This window comes from Trachemys scripta, chromosome 1 (assembly GCF_013100865.1).
Source record: "Trachemys scripta elegans isolate TJP31775 chromosome 1, CAS_Tse_1.0, whole genome shotgun sequence".
NCBI lineage: Eukaryota > Metazoa > Chordata > Testudines > Emydidae > Trachemys > Trachemys scripta.
The window spans coordinates 300,733,238-300,745,087 of NC_048298.1; the positions used below are offsets into that span (position 1 = coordinate 300,733,238).

Here is an 11,850-nt window from a genome sequence, read left to right on the forward strand (position 1 = left end):
TCACTTGAACAGTTCCTAATTTCAGGAGAGGATCAAGAATAAGGAAAATATATTTACTGTATTTAGATTTCAGAGAAATTTAGTCATTAAGATTTGAATCTAATTTATAGCATGGGAGATGCTGTCATGTAACCTAATCAACCAGACCTGTTTTCCCCCCTTCTTTTCCCCAGCCACATATACACAGCCATAAAGAAAACACAACAAGACACACCAGTTTGCATGCTTCCATCCATATTTGTGCTGGAGCATGAATTTATTATCAGGAATATATTACACTCATCTGTACATCATAACAGAAATAATACAAACTTTTCCTGTAATTCATTAACCACGTATTAAATCAGACTACAGAACTCCTACTGCATGGGAAAAACTTTACAGAAGGATCCTCAGTGTGTCCACAGGACACAAATGCAATCAGTGCAGAGACATAAAATACCTGATTTTGTTTTTTTGTTTGTTTTCTCACCAAAAAATGAACTTAACCATTAGGTACCTGCTGATTTATTGTAAGCAAATTATTTCAGTGAAATGCAGGAACTTATCTACTGATTTGATTTATGCAAATTTCTTAGTTGCAAGAATTCAAACACTGCTCATGTCCCACAGACAGATGTGAAGAAAAAAGAGACAAGAAAGAATTTGTTGCTCTCTCACTCTTTTTCATCACTTGCCTCTCAGGGCTGGTGTACACTAAAGCTGTCAGTCGACCTAAGTTACGCGACTGCAGTTAAGTAACTGAAGTTGATGGAACTTAGGTCGACTGACAGCAGTGTCTACACCACACTATGTCAATGGGAGATGCTCTCCCACTGACTTACCTTCTGCCTCTCGGGGAGGTGGAGTACAGATATCAATGGGAGAACATTCTGCCATCGACTTAGCTTGTCTTCACCAGACCCACTAAATCAACACCACTGCATCGCTCGCAGCAATGCTGATTTAGCCAGAAGTATAGACAAGCCATAAGTGAGGTTGCCCACCAGCTGGCTATGGTCTCAAGGAGGCCCTGCTTCACATGCTCATTCTTTCTGAGGAAGACACTTGTTGGGTGGGAGGAATTTGAAGGTGGTTGGGGTGGATGGGCTGTTTAAAAACTCTCTCCAGGGACCATCCATGGGGCAGAGGCCATGGCTTAATTTGTATTTGTACAGCAACTACAATGGAGCCTTCAGTCTGATAGGGTCCTTTGGGTGCTGCTGCAGTAGAGATAATAAATACGCTTAAGGCCACGCCCCCAAATAAGCTTGCAGTTGTATTTTTATAGAGCAATTGTGACAATGTTGTTTCTTTTTTTTCATAGAGCAATGGTCCCCGGAGTAATTCCTCCCTATGCATATGTCACCTACATCCTTTTGCTATCTAAAAGGTAATAGCAATAATCAAGTATCATTGACCTGCCTGGCTGAATCATCTCTGTAAGGGAAAGGGAGTGGAAGAATAATCACATAAAGTGTGCTACCTACAGGCCCTGTGCCACCAATGTTGCACCCCCCACCCCCGTCCTACCCATCACTGAGCCCAACACTGATCATTTCACCTGCTCAGTACTTACAAACTAAATGAAAACTAAAGTAGAATGCTATTCATAAACCAGTCATGAATTTGGGGCTAAAGTGATGTGCCATGACTGGGAGCAATCCGACTAGTCTTGCCAACTTCCTCTTGCTATGTCCTACAAATGGACTGAACCAAAACCTGGCTTCTGAGCCCCGCACCAACATGAGGACAGAATCTCATTTCAGATGCTAGCCCTGTGGCTTAGTCATATTAATGAAAGTGGGACCTAGTGAACTATAGAAGTGAAGGTAATTCTGCTTTAGCTACTGGACTGTTTGAGTTTGCAGTGGAGGTGGAGGAAAAGAGGGATTTATTTTATCCTTCCATAGTTAAAGGCTTTTCCATTATAAAATGTGTTTTTCAGAGGTTTATAGTACAGCCATAATTATGTGCATTAAATTAAAAACTTAGGCCAAAATGTTCAAACCTGGATGCCTAAAGTTCGTAAAACCCACATTTAAGCATCTATGTTAAACTAGCCTGATTAGCAGAATTGCCGAGCATCCCCAAAGCCCACTGAAGTTCAGGTGTGTATTTTGGTTCCTTTATTGTAAAATTGTTGTTTCACTTTCTATTGGACGGCTTCCAATATAAAAATAAAGTCACTTTTAGTAGCTAAATAGCTGTCTTTATGGATAGTTGCTGTGGAGGAAAAGTATACACTCTGTAGCCCTTTGAGAGATGCAGAAACTAATGATTAGTGGGTCCAGGGCTGGCTAAATCAAAGAATGGTTTGACAGCTTTTACTTTGTATTCTCACAGTGTGGGTTAATGAGGAGAGCAAGCGGAGGAATCGATAGAGTTCCTCCATAATTAAGTCTCAGGAGCACTTGCCTTGTAAAAGATAGTCCCTCTCCCCACAATCCTTATTCAGCCCTCACTAGCCAGTAGGGTTTATTTGTAAGTGGAACATTTACTGTTCAGGTATTGAGGCACAATGCATGAACAGCCCCATACTACCCAACGTTTAGAGCATGCGCCGACAGGGTGAGAACTCCAGCTACAATCACAATGCTTTGCTAGCCTGCTGCTGTTTTGGTTTAATTTAATGACATCTGTTTTGAAAGTGAATTCCCACATTTTGTTACTGTCTAGGCCATATTATGCACCCTCGTTATGTGCTTGAAAATCCTGCTATTTACATTGGCTGCAAAATATAGATAAATTCACCCAATAAACTGTAATCCTCCCCAAGTGTCTTCGCAGGCCTGCACTCACAGCATCAGGAAATGCTGCTGTAACAGGGTGAAATTCATCTCTCCTGAAAAAAGCCTGTGTTGTGGAGTTAGCGGCGATGCATTTTACCAACCCAGCCCACAGGCAACCTGTGGATTTGTAGCAGTGCCCCATTAGGCTGCTATTTAAACCCAAGGATTAAAATAGGGTGTTAGGGTCACTGAATCCATGTAGTCACAGATCTCTGGGCACCCCCATTTTCAGTGTGCATAAAGAACTCCTATACAGCAGGACTGTCCTTGTCCCCTCTTCACCCAATAGCTCCTCCACGCGTCTTACTTGAGTTTACAGGGCTCTGAGCTGGTTCTTCTTTGCACAGGTGTAAATTTCCCCCCTAACAATTTGCTCTTTTCTTGTGGATTGGTATAGAGGATAGGCCCCCACTGACTTTTCCTTTGAATAGATAGTGATGAATTATCAAAATCCTGCTGCTTCTGCTTTTTAAATCCTATGCAGATGCCAGTACATTTCCTGTCATTTCAGCCGACACCCTAACGATGGCAGATGAAAGATCAGCCAAGTCAGCCACAAATGTGCTGGTGCCTGAAGTTCAGCCAGTAAACAAATCCAGGTCCCGAAAACAAAATCTTTTCCCCAACCCACAGACCTGGGTACTAGCTTCCTAGTGCACCTATGATTTTCACTGAAATTTTAGTGGGAATTTTGGTGCACGAGGAAAAAGGTTTGGCTCTTACTGCATTCACTTCAATGCCATTCTTGCACCAGACAGTTACATCTCCCTTACCAACCCTTCATGCCAGCAGATGTTAGCGTTTGTAAGTGGAAGTGTGGGCAGAGAAAGCGGAGGGTGCTAGGTCAGGAAACAAGATTATATGACAGAGTGGCAGTGTTCTCCACTGCCATTTAAGAAAGCTTGGTTTATGGATAATACTGGAGGGAGATATGCTTATTACTGGTCAGGGAAAGGCTCACTGGTGGTATATTGGTGCGGAGGGCTGGTCTACACTACACAATTAAGTCAACATAAGGCAGCTTATGTCAACCTAATAATGTCAGTGTCTAAACTACAGCCGTCCTCCCACTGATGTAAGTGCCCTACTACACCGACATAATAACTCCACCCCCAGCTAGAGTCCAGCTCTCCCCGCTCCGCTGGGTGGCTGGACACCGCTCCTGACTGAGAGCCGGGGCCAGAAGCTGGGCAGGGTGGGGGGCTTCAGACCCTGCTCCCAGCCAGCAGCCAGGGCCAGAAGCCCCAGTGGACCCCCTCCCTGACCACTCTCTGCCAGGAGTTAGGCAGCCTTGTCAATTTCATAGCTGAGGTGTGAAATTGACAAGGATGCCTAGCTCTGGCAGGGAGCAAGCCGGGAGACGGGAAGCCCCAGGCAGCTCCCCCCTCTCCCGCAGGGAACCGGATGAATGGGGAAGAGAAGCCCCTGGCAGCCACCTGTAGTCACATGGATGGAAGCATCAGCATCCAGTATCAAACACCATCAGGAAGTGACTATTGTAAGACAGGGAGAATGGAAATGATGTTGGGATCGCTGGCAGCCCAGTCTACCCACCACTAAAGCCCCAACTCCCAATTCATTGCTAGGAGCATCCATTGCATGTGCGCTTAGCTGACAAAAGGATGAGTAAAGCACCGTAAACAGAGAAATGATGAAGGAAAACAGACTGGCTCAGCCAGCTCAGATCGGGACAGTATAACGTTTTAGTGAGTCACCCATGGGATAATTTAGATTAACGTCACGGTAACAACTCGTACTGTAATAGAACACATTGCCCCAGCCTGGAACATAACAATGAAGTAGGTATTGCAGAGTACCTGTGCATTTAGCAAGTGCGGTATGAAAGTGACCAAAATGATAGCGATAGTGGTTTTTCTTCTTCAACAACTCTCCTACTTTCAGGGTGTACTTGCTGAACACATACAAGCTAGTAATGTATTTCGACAGTGTTAGTCAAATATGGCCTGGTCTAGTCTAATAAGATGTTCAATGTACTCAGTATCATAATATCATGCAAAACTGCTACAAAAATAAATTTCTCTAAAAAAAAAAATTAATCTAATTTTTACATCTTGGGATGGGCCAAAGCCACTTAGATCGAAGCTGGCTGCACTTAAGCTGCAGCCTGAGCATTCTGAATACATCCCAGGAAAGCTGAAGCATATTTCAAGTGCAAACAACGCGCATGTTTGCTGGAGTAAATGCCTTCCTGCCTGCTTCCATGCGAGTCATTCTCTGTATACACACCTTGTCACAACAGCTCTTTCCCACTGCTTCATGACCCTGGAATATTTTCTGTCGGTATTTACATCCTGGCTGTAACTGGGTCAGGTCCTGGAGCACGCAGTGCGCTCTGTGAATGGGCAGGAAAATGGGCAGGGTCTTTGCCACAAATGGAAAATAAAAGCATCACATCATTTAAAAAAAAAACATTTTGCTGTCGTGTGGGTGACTCACACACCTAACCTGCTGCTGCGCTACATCAAACGCTTTCACAGTCTAATCCAAACAAATCTGATGCAAATGCTGGAACCCACATTTAGAGAACATCAAAGACAACAGGACCTCGCCTGGCTTTGTGCAGTTCCCTACCTGTACCCAGGATCCAGATGAAATACTGTTAACCCCTTCTCATTCTAACTGATGTTTGAGGTGCTGTGCCCCTGGGAAACCAGCATGCTCACTCAGTATGGCGTGACAGTCCATCTGGTCTAGACAGGCACGGCACGGAAAGTTGCCACTGCAACACATGCATGGTTAACAGGTGCAGCAAAGGGGGTTAATATAACAGGGAAACCTAAGAGTATTTGCATTTTGCCTGGAAGGCGGAGGTTTAAGGTAGTTTGGCCTCAAAATATATGGGTATATATGTTGAGGGATCAAATTCTGGCCTCAGTTGGATCCATGTGGCCCCCACAAATCTTCCCTGGGGTTCTCCTGGCCATTAACAAGGGCAAACGTTAGTCTAGTATGTGCAGGATCCCCTGACCCTGAGGCAAACTGGATCTAAATGCTTAGAATATCCGACTAGGGGGTTAATGCTTTTGGCCAAATGTCAAGGTCACAGCAAATATTTTTTTTCGTCTTTCTGGGGCTTGAAATAAAATAACACGGGACTGGATTTGTTATAGATTCTGAGTGCTTCCAAAAGTGTTCAGTTAAAAATAAAAAGGCTAACTAGGATTTGAGAGAGTAAAATGGAGTCACTCTATCAAATAAATTGTATGGAACATGCTAAAACCCTCCGGGTTTTGGTCTCTATCCTACATCCATTCACAATATTGATGCTAATAATAATTGTAATTTGGAGACTGGAATGAGTGACCTTATCTGGCATTGAGTATGAAGGTGATTGTTTTGAAGGCAGTACTATTTCAGAATCTCTATGTCACTGGTGTTCACGTTATACAGTGTACCACTTGGTGGTAGTTTGGAAGGCGCTTCTATTTCTAAGTAACTTTCTTCTATTTTGGGTAGAAATATTCCTGGGAGGCTTGACAGAAATGCATTTCATTTAGCTATAAGTCTTAGGCACAAGTTACAAAACTGCTGACCATCATGAAAATATATCAGCACTTAGTAGAGTATCCAATAATATAAAAAATGCAATTCAGAACATCTTCAACTCCATATATGTTGTGTGTGTCAATATATACACCTATATAGGTACAATACATACATATATATATAAACACACATACATATATAGATATTCAAAACGTGAACTGTTTGTAACTAACCTGAACCACTGCAGCAAAGGTTCATTTTGATGAACCATCAGTAGTAGTATTTTCTTTCTTTCGGCTCTAACCATGGCAAAATGTTTACACATCAGACTACACTGGTTATACTACTCTAAGACATCAGTGTGCCAGTACCGGGAGCGTCTATACTGGAATGATAATAGTACACTGCCTAGCTTACACTTATGCAGCTACAGAGCATGCTTGCAGTAACCAACCCTAGGTGTCTATGGTTGTTAATACTTTCTTGGATGATCACATTCAGCGGATTGGAAAAATGTGTAAAAGCCCAGTTAACGTCTGCAGCCGCGTGGAGCGGTCATCTTGGCACCGTGCTGACTTTTGCGGGAGTAGGAGGCCCCGATGAACAGCGATAAATAGGTGTAGGAGACGTAGGAGACAGTTTAACGGGGCTCATGGGCTCCGCTGTCTGGAGCTTCCAAAGCAGCTCTTCATTAGTCCTGCTTAACCTCTTCTTTTCCTTGGTTTCTTTCTCCACGTATTCTTGAAGATTAGCATTTTCCTCAGATAACTGCCTGCAGGGGGAAATAATGCACCCGTTAACATTTCACACGGCTAAACAGTGCTGGATTGTCATTAAAGCACATATGACAGCTGCTGAGGCCAGTACCCCACACAGCTGTTAAAGTCACCCCCTGTGACAGCTTCACACCAGAGCCAGGCTGGCATAGCAATGGTTTGCTCCTGATGAAGCCAAGCAGCATAGTTCAGGTAATACACCTGCAGTTCCCGGCACAGTGATTCCATCACATGCTGCTGAGTCAGATCACAGTGACCTAACGCAACCTGACAACTTGAAAGAAAATTCCCGGCACTTTGTCTTCTAGTTACAGTCAGTTACCACAGCATGTGTACTGCATGTGAGCACGAGGGCAAACACTCGTGAGTTTGTTATTAAGCAAATCAGTTAGAACTGTGTACTTTTCCCCATATGACACAACAATTAATACATTTTAAAGCAATCACAGAAACAGGGACAGGACTGGATGGCTCAGGGGTACGTAATGGGACATGGAGCCTTTCAAGGCTTTGTCCCTGGGGTTTGAATTAGGTCCAGGTGGGGAGTGACTCAAAGTTGTTGCCATCCGATGGGTGTCTGGAGGACCACATGAAACTGCGGGTAAAATTAGTCTGATTCCTAGTGGACAGGTGTCCATAGTGCAAAACAAACCACTCCCCCCAATTATTATTGGCTCTTCTTGGTATCCTCGATGGCAATCGCAGCATATGCAGCCAGGATGAAAAGATCATGAAGACTAAACTGATGCTCCCTTCAGGCCAGGCTTAAAGCATGTTGCTGGGGTACTGTGTACTGGGATTTAACATGCCGAACCTCTTCTGTGGATAAATTGGACATTTTCAGTCTCTAGGGTGGTCAAGCTAATACTGATCATGAGCACAATGGGCCACTTCGCTCAATGTCATGGATGTCGGGTATTGCAGGCCAGGGGAGGCTGAGCCTCCCCAAACAGCCAGGCATGGCCCTGTCCATGATCTGCCCCGAGGTCCCTCCTGCTTCCCTCTCTCCCTCCGTGGCCAGGGTTGGGGCTGGGGCTGGGGCTAGGGAGGGCCAGCCTGCGGCCGGGGATTTGGGGCGCTGGGGCCGGTGCTCGGGCCGCCCGGTGCTGGGGATGACCATCTGGTGCTCCAGGGCTAGGGGTGCTTGGGCTGCCCCGCCAGGCACTCTGGGGCTGGGGGTGCTGGGGCCGCCCATTGGGCACTCTGGGGTTGGGGGCGCTGGGGCCACGCCACCTGGCGATGGGGATGCTGGGGCCTCACTGCCCAGCACTGGGGGCACTGAGGCTGCGCCGACCGGCACTCTGGGGCTAGGGGTGCTTGGGCGGTCGAGAGCTGGGGGAGGGCAGCCGGGGCTGCGCTGGGGGTCGGGGCTCTGGTGGGGGCAGGGCAGGACCTGGAGCTAGCCTCCCCAAACAGGTGGTTCATGTGCTGCCCATGCTCTATTCAGTTACACCATTAATTATTTTGGCTTCATGTTTACAAAATGTATTAAATATAAAACTGAACGTTTTTGGAGAGATTTCTACCTAACTCTTTTTTAACTTTTCCATGTATGCTCTGAGCTGCAAGAGGAGGGTGTTTCTAAGGAGACATATTGAACTACCCATGAATTGCTTTTATACTGATGCCCATCACTGTAGTATTTGAGCACCTGCCATGTAAAATCCATAACAATAGCGAAGTTCTTAGGGGACTTCATGGAGTCTCTGACACGTCTCCTTTTTCAGGGTCAGCACTTTGCTTGGGGGAGGGGTTTTGATTTTTCTTAAAAGATTGTATTACTTTCCTCTTTCCCTCCCCATGTAGCAATGTGGGCCATAAAGCTTTTATGCGAGCCCAGATAGGCCACCAACCAACCAGTATGTGCCTGCCTGTTTTCTGAGAACAGTTTAGCAGGATGCTCATTGAGCACATTTAGGGAGTAACCCTACAGCTCTTACTCCCATGAATGATTCTCAAAGCCAGTGAAGGTAATGGGACTGCCCTCATAAGCAGAAAGATGCATGCAGCAGCTGGAGAATCAGGCCCTCAGAACATATTAATCTCTTTTACATGTAATATTGCTTGCCAGCTATACAGGGTGATATCCTGTCTTAGAGTCAATTTGGTAGTCTGTCAGCCGACATACTCTCTTCCGTGACACTAATAAACACTGCAGCTAGCAATGGGGAGGAGGGCTGTGAGTTATATGCACAACCTACAGGTAATTTAGAGAGACATTTGAGTAGGAAAGTGCCTTCATAGTCAAGCACCCGTGAATAGGCTGTGCAATACAGACATGTCCTCAGAAGACAACCTGCTTTAGCATGCAGATAGGGAAAAGAGCCCCCGCTTGTTACACTGCTTGTTTTAATCTCCCACATGCTGTGTCAGGATATCGCAGTTTATGCTGTGTCGTCTGATGTAATGTAACCAGACACAAGGAGAAACAAGCTTCACATTGCATTGGAGACTGAGGCGGCTTTTCCCTCCTAGGTAGAATACAGTACTCCTGCTGCCTGTGTGCTGGCACACACTCCAGCAACCCTGACACGTGCGTGGTCACATTATGCCAGCCTTGCCTGTGTAATTTTATTCACAGAATCAGAGATTCCAACGCCAGGAGGGTCCACTGTGATCATCAAGTCTGACCTCCTGCATGGCACAGGCCATAGAACCTCCCCAAAATAATTCCCAGAGCAGATCTTTTAGAAAACTATCCAATCTTGATTTAAAAATTGCCAATGATGAAGAATCCACTAGGACCCTTGGTAAATTGCTCCAATGGTTAATTACTCTCACTGTTAACAATTTACACTTTATTTCCAGTTTGAAGAGCTCATCATTAAATATTTGTTCCCCATGTAGATATTTATAGACTGTAATCAAGTCATCCTTTAACCTTCCCTTTGTTAGGCTAAATAGACTGATGAGCTCCTTGAGTCTATCACTATAAGGAATGGTTTCTAATCCTTTAATCATTCTCATGGATCTTCTCTGAACCTTCTCCAATTTATCACCTTCCTTCTTGAACTGTGTGCACCAGAACTGGACACAGAATTCCAGCAGCAGTCGCACCAGTGCCAAGTACAGCAGTAAAATAACCTCTCTAGTCCTACTTGGGATTCCCCTGTTTATGCATCCCAAGATTGCCTTAGCTCTTTTGGCCACGGCATCACACTGGGAGCTCATGTTGAGTTGATTATCCACCACAACCCAGAAATCCTTTTCGGAGTCACTGCTTTCCAGGACAAAGTCCCCCATTGTGTAAGTATAGCCTACATTCTTTGTTCCTAGCTGTATACATTTGGAGTTAGCCGTATTAAAATGCATACTGTGTGCTTGCACCCAGCTTACTGAGTGAGCCAGATTGTTCTGAATCAGTGACCTGTCCTCTTCATTATTTACCACTTCCCCAATTTTTGTGTCATCCGCAAACTTTTTCAGTACTGATTTGAGGTTGATGGCGTATGAGCAGATGCAAAGTGATTGCACATTAACGATACACACGCTGCCTATGAAGACATATGCCCCAACCAGTTCTTTTCCATCTTTCAGGTAGGATTTGTCATGGGTGCTATGGAAAAGAGACCTGTTGTTATTCTTGTAGCATATAGAGACCCCAACCGAGATCAGACTCCATTGTACTAATCACTGTATCAGCAAAGGTAAGATAAACAAGAGTACTTGTGGCACCTTAGAGACTAACAAATTTATTAGAGCATAAGCTTTCGTGGACTACAGCCCACTTCTTCGCATGCATGTAAGTGTGCTGTAGTCCACGAAAGCTTATGCTCTAATAAATTTGTTAGTCTCTAAGGTGCCACAAGTACTCCTGTTCTTCTTTTTGCGGATACAGACTAACACGGCTGCTACTCTGAAAGGTAAGATACACTCCCCTGAAGAGCTCACAGTCTAGAAAGCCAGGACAGACACAGAGTGGGGGAAGGAAGGATTACTATTCCCATTCTATAGATGGGAATCAGAGGCATAGAGAGGTTAAGTGATTTATCCAATACCACACAGGAGTCTATGGCAGAGCTGGGAACTGAACGTGGATCTCCAGCAATTTAACCACAAAGCCATTCTTCCTCCTTGGGAGCCCAGCCCTCTCCTCTGATTGCTAAATCCCCTAGAGTTCTCGAGAAGGAGGAGGAGGATGTAGAAAGGATTAGAATCAAATATTATCTCCTCACTGTCGCCACCTATTTTAACACTATTTACTGTACGCTGCAGAAAAGGACCTAGGAGTTACAGTGGACGAGAAGCTGGATACGAGTCAACAGTGTGCCCTTGTTGCCAAGAAAGCTAATGGCATTTTGGACTGTATAAGTAGGGGCATTGCCAGCAGATCGAGAGACGTGATCATTCCCCTCTATTCGACATTGGTGAGGCCTCATCTTAAGTACTGTGTCCAGTTTTGGGCCCCACACTACAAGAAGGATGTGGAAAAATTGGAAAGAGTCCAGCGGAAGGCAACAAAAATGATTAGGGGTCTGGAGCACATGACTTATGAGGAGAGGCTGAAGGAACTGGGATTGTTTAGTCTGCAGAAGAGAAGAATGAGGGGGGATTTGATAGCTACTTTCAACTACCTGAAAGGGGGTTCCAAAGAGGATGGATCTAGACTGTTCTCAGTGGTACCAGATGACAGAACAAGGAGTAATGGTCTCAAGTTGCAGTGGGGGAGGTTTAGGTTGGATATTAGGAAAAACTTTTTCACTAGGAGGGTGGTGAAGCACTGGAATGGGTTACCTGGGGAGGTGGCGGAATCTCCTTCCTTAGAAGTTTTTAAGGTCAGGCTTGACAATGGCTGG

General features: G+C 45.0%; 1 protein-coding gene across 3 annotated transcripts in view; it reads right to left on the minus strand.

The window, feature by feature from the left end:
- Positions 1-213: 213 nt before the first annotated feature.
- MTUS2 (microtubule associated scaffold protein 2) overlaps positions 214-11,850 on the minus strand; it is a 491,119-nt gene continuing 479,482 nt past the window's right edge. For all 3 annotated transcript variants that reach the window (XM_034758688.1, XM_034758689.1, XM_034758687.1), the window contains one exon: positions 214-7,050. In XM_034758688.1, the coding sequence (XP_034614579.1) occupies positions 6,834-7,050 (217 nt within the window). In that variant the 3' untranslated portion in view covers positions 214-6,833. The remainder of the gene's footprint in view (positions 7,051-11,850) is intronic.